At 42.8% G+C, this 21,003-nt stretch overlaps 1 protein-coding gene across 2 annotated transcripts; it reads right to left on the bottom strand.

The window, feature by feature from the left end:
* Positions 1–5,669: 5,669 nt before the first annotated feature.
* Positions 5,670–20,484, bottom strand: SIK1 (salt inducible kinase 1). Of its 2 annotated transcripts, none has more exons than XM_081858585.1 (14): positions 20,333–20,484; positions 19,373–19,603; positions 18,374–18,490; positions 16,115–16,178; positions 15,529–15,690; positions 15,028–15,152; positions 14,779–14,902; positions 13,906–14,129; positions 13,215–13,364; positions 12,539–12,661; positions 11,967–12,189; positions 10,209–10,484; positions 9,554–9,803; positions 5,670–8,629 (listed from the first exon to the last, which is right to left on the bottom strand). In XM_081858585.1, exons 2-14 carry the CDS (start codon positions 19,523–19,525, stop codon positions 8,224–8,226), a joined length of 2,397 nt encoding a protein of 798 aa, XP_081714711.1. In that variant the 5' UTR covers positions 19,526–19,603; positions 20,333–20,484; the 3' UTR covers positions 5,670–8,223. The 2 variants fall into 2 exon arrangements, with proteins under 2 accessions (XP_081714711.1, XP_081714712.1); XM_081858586.1 differs by lacking the exon at positions 20,333–20,484 and adding an exon at positions 20,108–20,225.
* Between the last annotated feature and the right edge of the window lie 519 nt (positions 20,485–21,003).

Genomic DNA, 21,003 nt, shown 5'->3' on the forward strand with positions numbered 1-21,003 from the left:
TGTGTGTGTTTTTTCTTTCAGTTAATTAATTCTGGCAAGTGTAGATAACATTTCTTCCTTAAGTGCAAAACAACTTGTGCATGAAAAAACTCCCAAAGTAGAAATCCTTTGGATGCAAGAAGCACATACATAGGAAACACAGGAGAAACTTTTGGAGAATTGCATTTAAACAATCTGTATACTAGGCCTCAGCTGGTGCCAAACTAAAATTGGTCTTATAACCTCTATCCTAAAGTAACAACAAAAGATCAGGACAGTAGATATATCTTATTAAAAGGTACGATTGAATAGGAAGCGTGTGTGTGTGTGTGTGTGTGTGTGTGTGTTTAAAAGGGACACTTTTAAAAACCTAATTGGGAACAGATTTCAGCAAGATATTTAACCCATGTCTACATAGACCAGCAAACACTGGACATGGTAATAACTGAGCAGAGGTTGGATGGCCAACTGTCTTGTATGATCTAGTTGAGATTCCTGCACTGCATGGGGTTGGACTAGATGACCCTCAGGCTACCTTCTATGATTTTAATCACAAGCACATGCCTCTCAGACTGGGCCCTACAACATCAGAGGTGCAATCTGCAAGCAGACAAACCCTTTTTGGTTTGGAAATTAAAGTGCATAACGCCAAGTTTCTTGTTTGCTGAACTGAACCATCGCAAGTAGTGTGAAGCTAAAGATCTAGTTCCATTGCCTGTGTTGAGACACTCACATGAGGGTACTTCAATCTAATTCAGCCAGATAGGATTTGGAAGTGGGGTAAAATAATAAACAACCCATGATCTGGCTAGCAAGCTCATAGAAATGTTGTGCATGGGGCAAGGGTAGAGACTTAGCCAACAAAAATAATTTTTAATTTCTTCATGAGTCAGCAGTGTTAATGTTCTTTGTGCAGGTTGCTGATTCCAAATTAGCTGTTGCTGGAAAACAAGTTCACAGCATTATTACGTCTGTTTGCTCTCCCATGCCAGAGCCTGGCTCATTATAATCTCCTCGCCTCTCTCAGCCAAATCATCTGAAGTCTTTGCGCGCATACACACACACACACACACACACACACACACAGGAAACAGACAACCTTCTGCATCAGCACTATAATTTAGTAAGTTCTTTCAAAAAGAGAACTGTATCCTTTTCAAAAGAGAAAACCACAAATTAAAAAGGGGACAGAGAAGCTCAGGGAAACCCAAAAGCAATAAGTATTGTAACCCTCTTGCTCAATGACAGTACCTTCCATGCTCAGTATTCCCTTTATTGGGAAAACTTCCTAGGAAATATGGAAAATATTTGTGGAATTTGTATTGTTAAAACAGAAAGGGGTCAAACCATCTCAAGAAGTGTTAAAATTTTGGAAAGTTGGATAATAACGATAAATAAGGGGCTTGGGGTGGGACGCAGGTGGCGCTGTGGGTTAAACCACAGAGCCTAGGACTTGCTGATCAGAAGGTCGGCGGTTTGAATCCCCACGACGGGGTGAGCTCCTGTTGCTCGTTCCCTGCTCCTGCCAACCTAGCAGTTCGAAAGCACGTCAAAGTGCAAGTAGATAAATAGGTACCGCTCCGGCGGGAAGGTAAACGGCATTTCCGTGTGCTGCTCTGGTTCGCCAGAAGCGGCTTAGTCATGCTGGCCACATGACCCAGAAGCTGTACGCTGGCTCCCTTGGCCAATAAAGCAAGATGAGCGCCGCAACCCCAGAGTTGGTCATGACTGGACCTAATGGTCAGGGGTCCCTTTACCTTTACCTTTAAGGGGCTTGGGTGCACATTTTTATTTGTACAGTATTATTATTACTTTAAGGGGGGAGTCCTTGTTGGGGCTGTGGTACACTTACACTCTACCCACCTCATTGCTTTGAGATTACCCAGCTTTCCATCATGCATAGATGAGAAGGCTGTGACTCCCAATGCACAACAAGGCTTCTGTCTCACACTTTTGACAGCCCCCACCCACCTCCTGCCATTCTTCCGCTGCTTGCTTCATCCCCAAGACCCTGGGCATTTACCTGGCCACCTGTCAATCAACACCCTGGGCCAAACAATCCTTTGTCCATCTTGATCCTTCAACCTGCAAGTGATATACTCCTTTTGAATAAACTGCTGGATTGGATTCCTGGGCCATACAGTGGTACCTCGGGTTACATACGCTTCAGGTTACATACGCTTCAGGTTACAGACTCCGCTAACCCAGAAATATTGCTTCAGGTTAAGAACTTTGCTTCAGGATGAGAACAGAAATTGTGCTCCGGCAGTGCGGCGGCAGCAGGAGGCCTCATTAGCTAAAGTGGTGCTTCAGGTTAAGAACAGTTTCAGGTTAAGTACAGACCTCTGGAACGAATTAAGTACTTAATCCGAGGTACCACTGTACTGATTTCTAGGCACACTCAAGGGCTGGTTGTCTTCCATGTCGCTTAGACTGTCTGGGCTAGGATACTAATGAGTATCCTAGCCCAGACAGTCTAAGTACCTGGGAGAGCTCAAGTACCTGGGAGAGCAGGTGGGAATATGGACTGAAATTGCCAAGCCAGTGTTTGGTTTGCTGTTTCTTTAATCCCACGGAGATCACTGTGAGGAAGTAGCGGATCCCATGCCTCTTGCCCAAAGTGACACTAAGTGGGTGGCAGCAGCAGAGAGGACCAGAATGGGATCCTCTTTGCTACTGGGATTCCTTACAGGATTGGTGCTGCAGTGGGGGACACCCTTCCATTACAGGGGCTGAATATATTCCAACTGGAATAGTACTCCACAGACATGGGAGGGAATACCTAAAAGCAGGCAAAAAGCTGGTATCCACCTTGTTGTTGTTGCTGTTGTTTAGTTGTTTAGTTGTGTCCGACTCTTCATGACCCCATGGACCAGAGCACGCCAGGCACTCCTGTCTTCCACTGCCTCCCGCAGTTTGGTCAAACTCATGCTGGTAGCTTCGAGAACACTGTCCAACCATCTCAAACTCTGTTGTCCCTTTCTCCTTGTGCCCTCCATCTTTCCCAACATCAGGGTCTTTTCCAGTGAGTCTTCTCTTCTCATGAGGTGGCCAAGGGGCTTGAATAACTCAGAGAAGCTATGAGCTATGCCGTGCAGGGCCACCCAAGATGGACAGATCATAGTGGAGAGTTTTGACCAAACGTGATCCACCTGGAGCAGGAACCAGCAAGCCACTCCAGTATCCCTGCCAAGAAAACTACATGGACAAAGACAACAGGTATCCACCTCTCCTTTAATGAATGATGATGTCTGGGGGTCCACAGTTTGAGGGCAACAGAAAGACAGAGAGAGAGAGAGAGAGAGAGAGAGAGAGAGAGAGAGAGAGAGAGAGAGAGAGATGACTTTGGGCTCTCTGTAAGCACCATAGGGTGTTGGGTGCCTCTCTAGAAATCTGACATGACAGCAGTGAACTGTTGGGGTTTTTACACTGCAGCTCTCCCTGTGCTCAGCCCATTTATTTGTAAGCAAACAGAACCATTAAAAGAGGCCAATAAGCCTCCAGCAACTTCCTTCCAAAGTGAGTAAACACTGAACCCATGGGACTTTCCACAACTTGGAGAAGTGGGATGAGCAATGCAGTACTTCCCTACAGAGAGAGATTATCTGTGGAACAGAGCAGTATTCCAGGCTATAGAGGAAGAAGGAAACGCTTCAAGGTCACCAATCAAACAGCCTGGGAGAAGGGAGAACAAGTCCCACGATCAGGTTCCAACCTCAGAAGCCTTCTGTGCCTCTTGAAACAAACGTGTGCAAAACCACAACACTCTACGCCCCGGATTTAAAAGCTACATTTGCAGCCGTTCATTATGAGCAGGGATACTAAGAGTTAAGTTCACAGTTGGTGTCAGCCCCAGTTCCCTAATGGTATGTAGCCAAAGGAATTATTGAGCCAAAAGTATGCATTCATAGGCAATTTATTTCTGCTTATGCAATGTAAGAGGGATAAGCATGTGGAAAATCTAGATGCTTTGGAAGATCTTGTCCAAATTCATATGCAAAAACAGATGACATGCACAGAGCTTGCCAGCATCTCCTGTTTGACAATTGCTGAAAGTAAAAGACAAGCGCTGCGCCCCCCCCCCCCCCGGCCAACACCCATCTGCCAAACCGTGATTGGTCCCCAACAAGAGACAGAAATCTCTTTCTGAACACACCTCCCCGCCCCGCCGCCCCAGTGCAGAAAGTGGTGTTTATGCCATGCTGGCACTACAGCCCTGTCTCTAGCAATGCCACACAAAGTAATAATTATAATTATTGCCCAAGTCCTGTACACTGCATTTAGTGGCTGATGGGATGTTAGTGGCAGGCCAAGGAGGAAGCAGAAGCTGCCCTACTTACATCACCCCACAACAAGGGCAACAGTATTCGCTTGGGTAAATCTAGGTTTGCCAACCAGCCATTATTTGACAGGTCTTACGAGCAAAACTGCATTCAGGGAAGTAACCAGTATCTGGGATTAAAATGCCAGTAAACTACAGAGACAGCTCAAGAATTTGCGTATACGTGAACAGATATTTTTTTAAGTTCACTGATACTTCCTTCATTTTGCTACCTTAATCCTTAGCTTCAAAGGCCAGCCAAGAGGATGATTTGCAACATTTCCAAAAGATCCCAAGACTTTTGACAATCTTATGATGTTCCATTATTCAGGGCAGGGGAGAACCAGTGAGAAAAGCAGAACTTTAAAACAATTCCTCCTCGACAATATGCTTCTTTCGTGTTTGGTCTGAGTGAAGTTACAATGCTTAATTTGTACTTCTACATATATTGGCTGTGGATTTCTTGTGTGTTAACGTGCTACTGATTTAATCACAAGTCATTTGGCATTTATGCGGCCTTCCTATGGAATTTATTAGGTGACAGTTATTGCCCCATTTTTAGAAATCCATACTGAATATAATTTTATGACATTTCTGCATCATAATTCCTTTTATTTGGACGTTAATACTAACTATATACAATAGTAGGAGGAAGAGAGAGACTGACTGATTACTATACTTGATCCAGTGCATCACCTGGTGTGTTTTGTTATACTGAGTTTCACACAGACACAGACTTTATATAATTTTCATCTCGACTCATTATGTTTCTGCAAATTTCTCCCCTAACCTTCTAGGTGTTCTTGGTGAAACTAGCTCCACGTAAGGTCCTAGGAGAGCAGCAGATGAGTATTTTTAATATCAAAAGTTGGCAACCCTATGAAGACCCCCAAAATCCATAAAATGTTAAGCCATAATAAATTTGTTAGTGCCAGATGAATTTTAGTTGCTTGCGCTCAAGAGGATAGAATTGTACACAAAAGAAAGACCTTGTATACGTTCCAGTGACTGTGTGGAGACTGGGGATAGGACCAGGGAACATGGCTCTGTTTCCTTTTCCATGTATTCCGTATACCAGCCTTTCCCAACCTAGCGCCTTTCAGATGTTTTGGACTACAACTCCCATCAGCCTCAGCTAGCATAGAGTTTTGGAAGCTGTAATCCAAAACACTCTGGAGGACACCAGATCAGGAAACACTGTAATATTTGTGTGGGGGTGGAAAACATCTGAGGAGCCCTTCTGTTTTCCATGGAAATAAAAGACTTTACAAAAAGATCAGCTGTAAGGGAAACCCAAATAGATGTATCTTTAAAAAAAAAAAAAACACACACACACACTTTTTTTAAAAAAAAAGGATTGCAAGGCAGATTATTTCAACAACTGTTTATTTAAATATTAAATAAAACACAACTAATCATTTTGGTGTACATCTCTTTAACATAAGAAACAAAATGATCTCATCATGATAAAAAATAAAACTATACATCTTAATTAAACCAATCACATAGTGTATTTAAATAATCTATTGCATTGCAGTCTGCAAAACAGTACTGTCAAGAACACTACAAGGGGGCGGGAAAGGAGACACAAACCCTGAAATGTTGAAAATGACCTTTTTCTACTTCAGAATAGTTTCAAAGCATTTTCTATAGCAATTGGGGGGGGGGCTCAAGAAGTAAAGTGCTTGTCATTGCTTAGAACAAAAAGTTGTTTTTTGTGGCCTCTTGATCTATGGTAGAAAATAAAGTAAAAAGACAGAAATGGTTGGGGTGGGGAATGCAGTTCATAAAAGAACATGTTGCTACCGTTTTACGAAAATGAAGGCAACGTTGCTGCTTTGTGACGGATCTTGCTCCCACTCCTTGTAGCCACTCCTACAAACCACCACACGCCTTGCAAGTTAGCATGAGTCTGGTATTTTCTCTGCCGAAAGGCACCAGTCAGAGAGAAGGTTGTACGGAGTTATTTCCCTTCACCTTGGAGATTCCAGAACACAAAGCAGCAGCAGCAAACTGAAGACACGTCAATATAGATACTGTACACAGATAAAGAGGTTGAAAACCACAGGTAGATTTATACAACTTTATCTCCCTCCTCACTACCACCACAGACAGTCAGTCTTTGGCTTATTTATTTAAAAAAATAGCTTTTTTTCCTTTTTCTTTTTTTACATATATAACACTGCAGGTTGCAAGAAGCAGTAGTAATAACTTGAAGGCACCCCTGTGTTACATTTAGAGATGGGTCCTTAAAAGTGTTAGACAGAATGAAGCTGTTTTTAGACATTTGAATGGTAATTTTGGCCAAGCTTGCTCACCTGCTACTGAAAATTGATCTCCCACACTCTTTACCCCACCAACTATGTATTAGGTCAAAGGAAGACCCGCTGTGGTCTCCCTGCTCCCTGTGACATCCATTGCCAGGCTTCCACTGGTATCAACAAAAGCCATTCTCTGGTCAGAGGAAGCAAATGCCAGGGAACTCCAAAAAGCTTATTTCAAAAGCCAAGTAGTGTATATTGTCTTCTGAGTCCTATATGTGTGCACGCACACACACAGAATATTAAAACCGCAAATAAAAATGCCTAAAATAAAAACAACAACCCTCTCGTCTATTAGTATACAAAACAACAAAACCCAGAAGTTGTGCTGTTCATCTCACTTAAACTAGTTTGTTCAAAAAACGACTGTTTACGAAGAGTATCAAGTTGTGCTATCCTATTTCCTTTTGACTGTCAGTATAATTGTCACAACCTTTTGAATATTGCACGTTTCCCCAACGAGACGGTTCAGTTTGGACCCTGATAATGAAATGCATAAAAATCTTATTAGCAGCGGCATTAGTTGTGTGCAGCACTGAGAGACATCCCATAGGCAACCTCAAAGCATTTGATAGTGCTTTTCAAGGGGTGGCAGAGGTAAGGGAGGTAAAAGAAGAATTTAAAAAGAAAGCCTTCCCATCCAAGCACCTCTTAGCAATTCTGCTCCCATCACCTCTGCGGTATTCCATGGGCATCTCCTCATTGATGCACAGACATTTTCCTACTGTTGAACCTCACCACCACCGGAAGAGAGAAAGGCAGGAACACAATTTGTAGTCTGGTAACAGAACCGCCAGAGGACAAATTAATTGCTTCTAATGAATACAAACTACCCTTAGCTGCTACAAGTGAGAGACTAAGCAGAAAAGTTCACAGTTTCCTCTTAAGGTATAAACCTTTGAGTAAGGGAGAATATAAAGTAAAGAGAGGTATTGGTTCCTTTAACAAGAGTATAAAAACAAATAATGCGTAATAATTTTGTCATTATTCCCCTATCAACGATTAATGTGACACAAAAGCATCTGTGTTTATGTTTGTGGGTGGCGTTTTTTTCTTGCTTGTCGTCTTTAAGAAAAGAGGTAATTATCGTCTTCACAAATCCATAAACAAATATTGTGAATAGGGTGGCTCTGGTCCCTTCTTTGAAAAGCCTTCCCCTGCTACACCACAACCATTGACAGCCGTCAAAGTCTTGCATAACAGCAGAGCTGTATTGGCCTGACTTTAATACAGTACCAGAAAAGTGTTCTCCTGTGCCCTCCCCACCCCACCCCCACTTCCCTGTCATTCTTTTCTTCCAAAAACAAAAAAGTGTTTTTTTCTCTCCTTTCAGTTTCTGGTTACATTTGTTCAGTGCAAGTACAGTTGAAGCCAAAAGACGCAAGTATTGCTTTTTTCTTTTAGTTCTATAAAGTTCGGGGCTTTACTAAGCCAAATGGCCTCTTCACATATTTCAAACAGGTTATTGCTTCTGAGTTTTTACTGTTGCAAAAAAATAATAAAAATCACCCATCTGCAGATCGTAGCGAGAGCAGCACACTCTTCCAAAAGAGAGATGTGTGAATCACAAGAACTGGAGAGCAGGAAGGGGGGAGGGGAATCTTATTTGACTAAGACGAACTTCCCCATCTGGGTGGATGTAAGGTCCTCCATTTCAAAGTCCCCATGCTGCAAAGTAACTGCATCATAGCTCGGAGGTTGCACAGCAAAGCCATTCTGCTGAGAAAACATGGAGGCGATGGGGGAGACATTGCTACTGATGTGCAGGTGGGTGTCTAGGAGGTGAGCAGCTGAAGTTACTGGAGAAACACTGACTCCAAACAGGTGAGGCTGGAGAAACTGGGTGTTGCGGAAGGCAAACTCTAATGAGTTCTCGCTCTGCAGTTCGGAAAGGGGGAAGGAACTGGATGCTTTGCTTCCTGTAGTGTCAGGCATGAGGATGGTGTGCGACTGGGACACCTGAGAAGGTTGGTGACAGGCTGGCTGGTGATGTTGTAACTGGAGCATTCTGGATACAAGAAAGAAGAGAGTGGAGAAGTTATCCATTTTTAATATGCTTCCTTGGGGTTGTTCTCACATTACAGCCTCTGTCCCTCACACCTTGGCATTAGAAGCATTTGTCTTTGCAAGTCATGACAGCGGATTTGGTGGGGGGGAAACATTCTTCTGCATGACTAAGCCATTGGTACAGAGTCTCCCTTGTGGGTTGCGGCCCTACACAGACATTCCATCTCTATGTGTGTGGTGGGAAATGGGGATCTTGCCAGCTTAGCCCATCCCATCCTCCGTGGTGTGCTTGCCTCACCCAAAATGCTGTTTGCAAGTTTAGCTATGTGTGTACAACCCAGCATGCACAGATCCTACCCACACCACCCGGAGATCTGAAAATCAAGAGGCACAGTTCAGTGTGGTCTGAGCTTATGTGGATACTAGGCTCTACATAGCCCCTGTACATAAGAGGATGACCTGGGGTGGGGCTGGTGTGATTTGCATCCCCACTATGCACACAGTTTGGATGTCTGCGCAGGACTCTGTGTGATGCAGAAGCAATGTAAGATGCTAAAAAGAATCCTTCCATGCCTGAAAATACTAAGAACGAATCTTATGACAACAGCTGGAATTCCTCCCACCCCCAATAACAATAATAATAAGCCCATTGAAAGCAGTGGGCTTCAGTTAGCCCTGGCTAACCTAAGCCCACCCATTTATGTTTAAACCTGAGCAACCCATTTAAGCAACCCATTTATGTTTAAACCTGAGCACCCTATATTGCAAACTGATGCTTTAAGTGGAGCTAGCGATGCTAGCATCAGATCACACATCATGTCCCAAAAGCGATGTGGAAAATAAACAGCTCGTCTGTTTTCAATGTGAAGGCAAGGTCATGATATACTAAGCTACTGTTACAATAGCCAGTGTGCTGCTCTCTCACCTCTGCTGCTGAAGCACCTCTTCAAGGAGGTTCCTGCTCTCTCTGCTGCTTACGCCACTGCCACCATTTCCCCCGCTGCTGTATACGCAGGCACTCTGCTGAGAATGCTGGAAAGGACTCGTGCCGTTCCGTGCTACCCGAGCAGATGAGGACTGGCACACCTGGCGAGCGAGCCCTTTGATTTTATTCAGTCCCAGAAAACCTTTGGCTCTAGCATTCTTCCGTAGCTGCTGTCTAAACGCCTTCAAGCCTATAAAGCAAAGAAGAAGAAGGAGAGTTATAAATCTACCAGCATGACATGTTGACATTGTCTTTGGACACACACATTACTTGCAGCTACTACAGACCTGCTGCAGCTCATTTCCCCACCAATCAGGAACCTCGTACAAGAGCCACAGAAGACAAATAGAACCCAATTTTATCTGCCAAGCAGCTCCTCTTTTCCCAACTTCCATATCTTATAAACTGCACTGTTGCATTTTCAGGTTATTTCATGGGATGAGCAAATAAAATGTGTGCAGATGGTCTGTGCTAATCTTATGATGAAAGCAGGAGTCTGGCATATTGATTACAGAACTACAAAAAGTGAATACTTGATGTATCTACTGTGTGTGCTTATGGACTGGTATTGCTTACATAGCAAGGAAATAATTACCTTGAGTTAGTGAGGTATCAGATGCCCTCCTTCCTTCCTGGAAGCTGACCGGCAACAGAGAAGCACCACCCAGACAGCCCTGAGCCTGCAATACTGGTGTGTCCGAATGGGAAGTCGGAAATGATGATGTAACTCTGGCTGTCGCTGGGTGACCAAGCATCATCTGATCTTCCAAACAGTTGCTCAAAGCCACAGAGCCATCATTTGCTGATGAAGTGAGGCAGCTGTCAGAACTGGTTCCTTCCGTAGGGCTTGCGGAAGAGGAAATGACTATACCTACAAAAAGAAGCAGATGGGTTGGAAGAGACCGCCTGCAAAATGGATACAGGAAGTTAAAGAAGAGTGTTGGAAATAAGATTAATCTCCCCACCCAAAGAAAATCTACCATTAACCGAAGCCTCAGACCACAATGCAAACAAGTATAAAACTCACAAGGCTTTGTACGTGGCAGGCCTGCCATCCCAGTTATAGCAGCAATGTAGTCTTGTAGGGTGATTTTATTGCTAAAGCAAGTAATAATACAATAGGGGATCCTTGCTCTATCAAGTGCAGCTGCAATAGTTATCTTGGTTTTAGGGCTTACATGGCCTTTCCCAGGGGACAGGATGAAGGTACGGGAACAGTGTTGACACTATTGTGGGTTTGTGTGGTGTGTGTTTAGTAAAGGTAGCACACAAATCATGGCAGGTTCTGTTGCTTACCAGGAGGGAGAAGGATGTGCTGGGGAGGTTAACCCGCCAGTGTGCTTGCACTGCACTGACCTCCCTGCCATCTCTTCCCTCTCCTCCCTGAAAAGCAACATCAACCTACCAGCCAAGAAGCTGGCATAGCTGGCTAGAACTCCGTGTCAGAGGCAAAATATCCTGCTTCCAAAAGCCATGGAATGCAGCGAGAGATGCAAACTGTTCACTAAGCTTCAAAAACACACCCCATAGCCACTGAAGATAGGTACCAAAGAGTGAAAACACACAATTTCCAAAGAAACTAGGGTGGGGAGGGAATGGGAACAGGGAAGAATAAAAAAGTAAATAAAACAGTTAACAAAAACTATGGTCTGATGTTCAGACTTGCACTTTTAAATTAAATGGTTACATGAAGTGCTCTATTGTTTTGGGGAGCAACAGAGAACGAAGAGAGAGGGAATTTAAAGGTTTTAAGGGGGCATGGCTAGGGAAAGAGCCTGTTTTGCTTGTCTCAAGAAAAATAATCGGAAATGGCTTTATACAGAGTCAAGTAGCATTGCCTACAATGACAGGCAGCTGCTCTCCAGGATTTCAAGCACAAATCTCTCCCAGCTTTACCTGCAGACTTCCAGGATTGAACCAACAGCTCTGCTGCTGAGTTATTATATATTCTCAATGGTGCTCATACCACCATCTTCCAACTATGGGAATCCCAGCTATGGGGCTCATATTTTGACAAAATGTTGACAAACACCACAGCTACAATGCTTAAAAAAGGAAATTCTCTCTACAAAGATGATCATGCTTGGATAAATGTCGTTCAGATTTCCAATAACCATTACATGTTTATTGTGCACTGGAAGGAAAAGCCCCATTCTGGAATAGGCCTGTGAGAGTTACTTGGCTGTTTGGCTCCAAAGCCAATTTTTTTTAATAGCCTACTGTGAATAAATGCACTAAACAGAGGCACAAAAAAACTTTGGTGTCTGTCAACATGTTGTTTAAAGCACAAAAAGGAAACACTCTTCTACCCTCTATGTATATCCTGCGGTCTGCCCTTCTTGCAAACACTTACATGGTGGAGAACACTGATAAAAATGAGTTGTCACTTCAGCCAGCGTGTGCCTTCGGCTTGTGTTGATGGGGAGGCGAATGGGGTTGAAGGCTTTAATTTCCTCCTCCAGCTCTTTGTCTTGCCTGACCTCCTCACTGATGGTGGTTTCCAGGAGGCTGTTTGGAGAGATTGAGCGATTCCGAAAAAGACTGTTGAAGTTCGGGTCCACGGGAAAGAACATAGGCTGAAAGGTCAAAAAATACAGGAAGTGATAGAGTGCCCTTGTTTGGTTCTTCCCCACATTCCTCTCCCCAACGATCCCTTCATTATCATAGCTGCTTGGGTACCCTGTGTATTATGCCTCTATGATATCCTTCAAGGGATTTTTTATTCAGTTTTATGAATTTAACGTGGGAGTGCAAAACAAATAAAAAGATGGGTGGGGTGGCTATTTAAATGCATCCTAGACCTTTTTGCCCCCAGGTCTCTCTCTCTCTCTCTCTCTCTCTCTCTCTCACACACACACACACACACACACAGGCATGCACACTTCCTTCAATCAAACATGAAGTGAGGACGCTAGCAGCACCAACCTGTAATGGGTTGTTTATGTCACAATCCATTTCTGCCTGCAAGGGCGACTGAATCAGATTCTGGGGCTGCTGGTAGAACAGAGATGATCTCAAGGTCTCGCTGGCAAGGCTGTCCTGAGGCAACTGAAGCCAAAGAAGGATTGAGAGAACAGTCATTACCAACCGCTCTTGTAACTAGAACAAATACATTAAGCTTGAAAGGCTGCACGGGTATGGATCAATATGAAAGGATGAATTAATTTGCTCTTCAATAAATACATATCCATACAGAGTTCCAAGTAATACAGAGGCTAGGACATTGCACAGGATGCAGCTCCCGTCTGCTTAATGCTTCACAGACAGAGATTTCCTGCAGCCTATAGTTTTTACACTTGTATAATTCATTCTACATCCTCCTGAGTGCTTGCAGAATTTTGGTTTTAAACCTGAAGCAAGCCACGTTTCCTGTCAACACTGAGGACGGGTACAAGAGACCTCCTCCCCACCCGCTTCCTATCCCCTGCTGAAAAATGTCCTTTGATCTCAGGCATAAAAAGAAACGTGAGGAAAATGCCACTCTTGGTCACACAAAATATAAGCTACTGCCCCAGAAGCAGAATATGCAGCAGAATATATACTTCTTAAAAGGACAGAGAGGAACTGGTGTGACCTTATGAAGGACAGCGCATCATCTTACCTCAATGTTGCTGAAGTCTGAGCTCCTTGGCCTTTGCTGACGGCTGCTTACTGGGCGATTTGACAACTGATTGCTTCGGTACTCCTTGAGACGCTCCAGGAGAAGGTAATAAATTGCAGCGAAGTGATTGTAGCTGCTGTTTTGTAGAGACTAGAGGAGACAGGAGAGAGAAAGGCAGCTGTTAATAGATTGCTTGGTTCAAAAGGGGAGTGCCACCTCTTCGCTAAAGGTCAGAAGGTCAAGACGTGTTTACTTGGAAGAATGAGCCCCCGAAATCAAGAGGGATTCTACAAAATGATGCATTTAAAATAGAGGGGTTGGGATGTGTGCATTATCAGAAGCAACGCAAGCCCATTCTCAGAAGACAAAAAACCTTGGTCATGTGTGCTTTCAAGTTACGTCTCATATGTCCCATATTTCCCTCTTATCAGCGAGGTATGTCTGCAGCCTAATAATTCAGTCTCGTGCCTATAGTGCCATATTTGAGAAGCACCCTGCCTGGTTTCCAGATAACGTGGAAGAAATTCTACCAAGCAACACACCACTTTTTAGCACCACCACAACATGGGGCACCATTTTCAAAATTTGAAATCTAAATGGGAAACATATTCCTATAGAGCACAATGTCTATTCCAATATTTTATAAGGGACAAGGGCTTCTCAGATGCCAAACATGTAGCTAAGGGCTCACCTCAACTGTTCTCTGCCTATCAATCCCAAGAGTATGCATGATCCCAAGGACTTGTTCATTGTAGTCACCCAGGTTAGAGTTGTAGTTATGCATGGAGAATGACAGAGACTGCTGCTGCTGAAGGGAAGGGTCTGCCTGCATCCACTTGTGCTGCTTTATTTGGGCAATTGTGATGCGTTTTGTGGGATCTACAACCAGCATTCGTCGAATCAGCGTTTCACAGTCTGTTGAAAGACAAGACACAAAACCGAAACATGAATATAGATATTAAGAGGCAAGACACATCACTGAAAGCTAAACTAGTGGCACTACTTTTTATCCTTACTCATAAAAGAGCACCAAACAACTGTCTGATAACCTAAGGTAAATCTATCTTCATGGCTATTTTGCAATTGTATCACATACCACTCAAAAGAGTTTAAGCTGTTTTTGAGTCTATATGCTGAAAAAGATGAAAAATTAACTTGTTCTTTTTTCCACAGCATGAGCAAGATGTAAGTTATTGGGGAACTGTAGCAAACTGTCGATATTTCAGTCTTTGACAGAATGTCCTAGTTTTAATGACTGAATGAATTTAAAATAATTTTTAATATGCCCCTTTTCATTAAATAAAATATAAGCCACTACAGCCAGAGTGTCATCCTCTTCTACACAGATTTGCCTTTGTACATGTCAAAGAAAATCTACCTGGGAAATGTATGTTTTCACTATCAACATAGATCTAAAGGGTTCATCTAAACACCAAAAACAGGATTATGCAAGACAAAAGCTTTTATCTGGAAAATATGGTTCAAAACCTAAAAATCTGACAAATAACTAGAAAACAGGAAAGGAATTGTGGATTTCTAATGCCAGAAAGATTGGTAAACACACCTTGTGACATGAAGTAGGGAATGCGGAATCGTCCTTCAAGCACCCTTTGTCTTAAAGATGGCAGATTGGGTCCATCAAATGGCAGAGAGCCACAGACAAGGACATAAAGCACAACGCCAAGGCTCTGCCAAGAAATAAAAACAGTGCAATACATGAATGCCTGAAATGCAGTCAGCGAAGTTTGTCAAGCATCACCATCTTGGAAAATTAATACACAACCAGAAATCTAATACAGAATGCAATACCTACCCATATATCAAGATGCGGACCTTCATATTCCTTTCCTTCAAAGACTTCAGGGGCTGCATAAGGTGGGCTCCCACACCACGTAGAGAGAGGCTCTCCAGATTTGTAGAAGTTTCCAAACCCAAAGTCTGTAGAGGAAGATGAATGAAATATTGCTTTATATTTTTTTAAATACACTTGTAATTAAAGCAAGCAGGGGCACTGCAAGGGACTTCTATGTATTTGTTTTGTTTTTGTATTTCAATATTGGATTTTATTCTTTTATTTATTGTGAGCTGTTCAGAGAAAGTATGTCACTGAGCAGCTTATATAAATCAAGTAAATAAATAAATTGCACCTATACGTCTTTGCTAAGTATTATATATAATCCATTCAGCAGGTTCATAAACATAGAATTTCAAAGGTTCAGTCTATTGCAGCATCACACAAAGAAGTTGTTCATACAAGGATTTCATGAAGCCCTACTAAGTTTTTTAGTGACATCATCTGTGCAACCATTCTCACCTGCAAGCTTGATGTTCATGTTAGAGTCTAACAACAGGTTCTCCGTTTTGAGATCTCTGTGCACTATATGATGACTGTGGCAATATTCTACAGCTGAAAGGATCTGCCAGAACTTCTTCCGTGCTTCACTCTCACTCAGGTGACCATGGGAAGTCAAGTGATCTGCCAAAGACAATGACAAAAGGGTCAAATACTAAATGCCACAGACAAACTTCTCCTTTGACCCCCAACTAGACTTTCCTCCTTCAGTGTTGTGACCTTTACTTTGGATATCTAAGCATTAGGATCGAAATCCTCAGCTTCTGTACCCTCATAAAACAACATGCCCACAAAGAAATTCCCATTATTTGGACTTCAGCTAATTAAGGAATTCATTTATATCAGGCTTTGCAGCCTAGACCAGACAAATACTTGTCTGTTCAAAGCACAGTTATCTGAAGTAGAGTGTAACCCATATAATCCTATGTCTGTAGAAGTCTACAGATAAACAAAGCCCACATTTATCCGAATGCTAAGATGTATGCTCCTCACCCAACATTCAAGTTACTAAGGAAGTGTCTACTGCTATGCTTTGATAAGAACTTACCAAACATTTCTCCATTTTTTGCAAATTCAGTTACAATGTAAAGCATATCTTTTGTCTCCATAACCTAATAAGGGTATAGAGGGAGAGGAGAAAGAGAGAAGGGGGGAAAAAAACCAGAATGCATTAAAGATACAGGCCTTTGAAATATTTAATATACTTTGAATATCAAATGCATTTGCTCCACAGAAAAGAGCTAAACGAAAAGACCAGGCTTCCCTGCATGAACCTAATATTGTTTCCATACAGAGATACTTCAATAGCATCCACCTCTTCCTTCAATGTCCATAATTTATTACATTAACGTATATTAACTACACAGGCGTATCATGTTATTTAAGGACCGTTGCGAGGACTCATGATCTCACTGTTAGGAAGCAGGTGACCGACACATTCAGAAGGTGGAACAGAAAGCAAACAAGAACTATCCAAGCGCCCCATTCACACTTGGTATTGTGTAGGTTTATTCACTCAGTAAGTTACTAGACGTGCCTGTCTATCCATAACAGCTTCCTCTGTGTGCACAGCTATTTCTCAACATCCATCAAAACTGAAGTGTGAATGGCAATTTCAGTATCAATTTATTTCTAAAAGGCATTACCGCCTGCAAAATAAGTTTAAAATGACCTAAAGCATTTTTTAAAATATGGTTCAAATTCTTTCAAAAAAATAAATTTAACACGTTGCTCCCCGAGACTGCCTCTCCTGCTTTACAGCATCAAATGATAAATATAAAACATCCGTCAAAGACAGCTCTCCCAAACAGAACTGTACTTTCTGGTTCAGTAAATTCTGGCTTACAAAAAAAGGATTAAGAACCACAAAACAGCATCAGTGTCTTTTCAGAAACTATATTTTTTAAGATTCTGCAATGAGGTTTGACTATCAAAGGCAGAGAAAGGCGCTCTCATCCCACATATAAACATAATGAAAAATATAAATTTTAAATATATATACACAGAAAGAAGTGACAGGAAAGAGTAAGACATTTAAAATGTTCTGGGAAAGAGGCCAATTGGATTAAAATTAGACAGTGCTGTTGAAACTAAGTCAACACTATCCTTCCACCCCCAAACTGGCATTTCACCTAATTCCTGCAGCTCAGACTCCTCCACCAAAGGGGTGCATCAAAAAAAGAACACAGAAAAGACGTGTAGGTAGAAATACTATCCTCTCCTCCTCACAAAAACAGCTTCTAAAAACACTTTTCTGGTTCAGCTGAGTAGCCTATTTCAGCAATGTGAGGATTTAAACAATATTCAATGCCTGAAATATTATTTTGACCTGGACTATTTTATAGAAAGGAAATAAAAATTATCTGTCAGGTAGGTAGAGTGATGACAAATAGACCTAAATATGTGTTACAGCAGTTCATATTGGAGCCATATATGTGTACTTTAAAAATAATACTGCCACCAAAACAAGTTTCTCACTGGCTCTGCTTTTCATATTTGCGAAGCTTATCCTTGCTCATCTTCCCAAAGATATTTTCTAGGCATCTTATATTATGGCAATTGTTACTGTACACTGAACTTAAGAGCAGCTATATTCTTAAGCCACGTTTAACATTTTCTTCTTCCTTAGACAAAAAGTCACTCATCACCTTCCTCTTAAATCCATAAGGTGCTCTTTAAGATGATTAAGAGGAACTTCCACCAAACACTAATTAGATAAGATGTTTAGCATTTGTAAATTCAATTCTGCTCACCAGATGCAGAGTACATCAGTTTTTGTTCTTTTTTTAAGGAATGCATGTGCTGAAAATACAACTGAGCTAGAACAAATTGCATAGTATTTCACTGTGGCTTTTGAAGTTCCTAAAACCAAGATTTTAAGAAAACTTCCTGACCCTAAACACATTTACTCAGACAAAGCGCAATTTCAACTGGTAATTCAAATAATCAGCACTGTAAGTAGAGGTTTGATTGTGGTTTTGAAAATTCTATAAGCAGAGAAGTATTTTCATCGTGTAAAAGCACAAGGGGATTTTAGTTATGTATGCCTACCCAGCACACCTAGCACATCAAATGATTTACAGTCACATTTGAACAATTTATAACTGTTTGAATTGATTTTGAAAACAAAATAACAACCTTCCTAAATATTTAGATATGAAATACTTTGTCACTCTGTTCCAGCACTGTTTAGAAAAGTAATGTTAATTCATTTCCTGTTGGAAGCATGTGCATTTTAAGATCATTAGCAGCCAAAGCCATAAGGATAAGTCTAATAGCCAGGTAGTGATCAGAACTTATCTCTTACCTGATACAGCTTGATAATGTGGGGGTGGTTCAAAAGCTTCATAATCTGAACCTCTCGATAGATTTTCTCCAAATTGCTTGAATCTAACCGTGTTTTGTCAATAATTTTTATTGCAACCTATAGTTTCAAGAAAACAAACCCAGAACACTTGTAAAATATGGTTTTATACTACTGCACAACATACAAGTACAAATAAAAAAATGTTTTGAAAAACGAATCATATTTGAGAAAGTTAGGGGATCAACAAATGCAATAATAACACAAAGACTCGTTCATTGACTATCCATTTCATTGGAACCAACAGGACTTGTAAACAGGTAAAAGTGAATGCAGCACGATTGTAAACATGTTTACTTAGAAGTGTCACTAAATTCAACTTACTTACTCCTTCAACTATGCTTAAAGACTGCTACACTTAGAAATCAAAGTGCCAGTCACTGAATTTAACTAAAATGGCAATCACCCCCGATGTTCCATGTTTTATAATATATTGTCTAGTCCAGATTCAAGAAAATAGATCATAGGTTGACTTAGAAATTCAGCATATATAATTAAACTCTCTCTCTATCTCTCTCTCTCTATATAAAACAATTTCGAAGCTTTCAGTGTTTTGATCCAAATCACATATCCCACTAAAGTTCTAGAAAGGTAATGTAAGCTGGAGTTGCACTACACAGCTTATTTCAAAAACTGACAACTACCTAGGAATAGCAACTAAGACACCATGTCTTCAGTTTGTTTTAACTATGTCAACAAAAATAGTGAAGAGAGCACTAATCACCAATACTTCCAAATTAATTTTGAAGTGATTTCAATGTGCAAATTGAACTGCTGCTATTTTAACTACATTCTATTATACAGTCTACTCCAGGGAGTTTCTCTTAATGTACCTAGTTTAGTCCTTATCTGTGGAAACAGAAAGCCCCACAGAGGAATACTACCAGCTCTTTACAGTTCATTTTCTATACAGATCAAGGCAGCAAACATCAACACACCCACCTGCGTTTTGGTGACTCTGTGTCTGGCCAGTTTTACTACAGCAAAATTGCCTTTTCCCAAGGTCCTCTCAATATCATAGAATCCGACCCGAAGAGGCCTTTGCTGGCTGTGGCTTGAGGTGGGGACAGTTGTATAATCTGACATGATCACCATGGTTTGATTTTGGTGAGTGACAAATGCTATTTAGAAATGTCTACATAAGCCTTCCTCTTCCGAGACTGGAATCTGCACCTGCAAGACGACAAATAAAGTTCCAGTGAATTTTTCAGTGAATTATAATATACATATATAAAATCTGTCCCACTGAGGCTCTACCAAATTGCCTCAAACTTCAGAAGTTAGTCCTGAGGACTTTTCAACTTGGAGTAAGCGCAACTGACTCTTTCAAAGCTTGCCTAAGATGACTACACAATAAAGGCAATGAAATGTACTTTTGCAGCTTAAAAAATTAGCAATAAGTAGCAGAAAAGTGCTGGGCAAATTCTGTCTAGGATGAGGGAAGAAACCCGTTCCAGGATCATCTGAAAAAGTAACTTCTGCGCCCGATCCATTCAAGTTTCACTAACAATGAATGGGACGGGAACTGGGGGGCGTTAAGACGAGCGCCGCGCAAATCCCCTACGGCTTGGCGAGTCTTGCAGCTTGGGAACGTCGCCTGGACTATTCACAAGACGACCGTCATCTATACTATATACCTATATACGAATATACAGAAACGCTCCACTAAAAGGCTACCATGGGGCTGCAGCAAGGGCTTCCCTCAAAGCAGCCGCCGTCCCGGGAGGCAGAGAGAGACTCGGCTTCCCAGACTGTGGGGAGCCCGGGAATGCCCCCGAGGACGGAGCATAAAAGCCACGCGGCGGAGGCGCCGCGGGAAATTCCCCTCGGAAAACTTGCGCCCCGAGTCAGCGCAGCGCCGGCTGCGAGCGTCTCCCCGCGCGCCTCGCTCTCCGACTCTACCTTGCGCTAGGCGGGCTGGCTGGCGGGCTGACTGCTGCCGCCGTCGCCGCCTCCTGCTCCGCGCCCGCCTGCCTGCCTGCCTGCCTGCCAGGCTCCCAGGCTGCTGCTGCTGCTGCTCTCCCTGCCGCCCTCGCGCTCTGTGTGTGCCGGAGCCAGAGGAGCACGCGGGAAGCCCTCCCTCCGCCCCCTCCGAAAACCGAGACAGGCCCATTGACGTCACTTTGACGCCAGAGCGACGCGCGATCAAGCGCGAGGCTGAATGAGAAGGGAGAGAGAGACATCCAGCCGTTGCCAAGAGACGGGCGGCTCTGACGCGCGCCCAGATGGGCCCGTCGCCCTGGAGATCGGGAAGGTGGGGTGACGTTAGCGCCGAGGGAAAGGGGGAGGGAGGGAGCGAGAGGAGGAGGAGGAGGAGGGACGGCCCTCCCCGCTCGAACCGCACCACGTGACCGTTTGTTATCATTGCAGGGGTCGCCCCCTGTCGGAGCCGCAGCGCCTCCAATTAACCCGTCCGGCGCCGGAACTCAGCCTAGGTCCGTTCTCTCTTTCCCCCCCTTTCCTTTGTTAACCCCTTGTGCCCCGGAGCCCAGTGTGAGATTGGGCGCGTGGAACCCTACGGACTCTACTGCGTGAGAATGTAAGAGACCGTGTGCAAAGGGCGACCGGAGAGC

This window comes from Podarcis erhardii (assembly GCF_964252035.2).
Source record: "Podarcis erhardii genome assembly, chromosome: 4".
In the NCBI taxonomy this organism is placed as follows: Eukaryota; Metazoa; Chordata; class Lepidosauria; order Squamata; family Lacertidae; genus Podarcis; species Podarcis erhardii.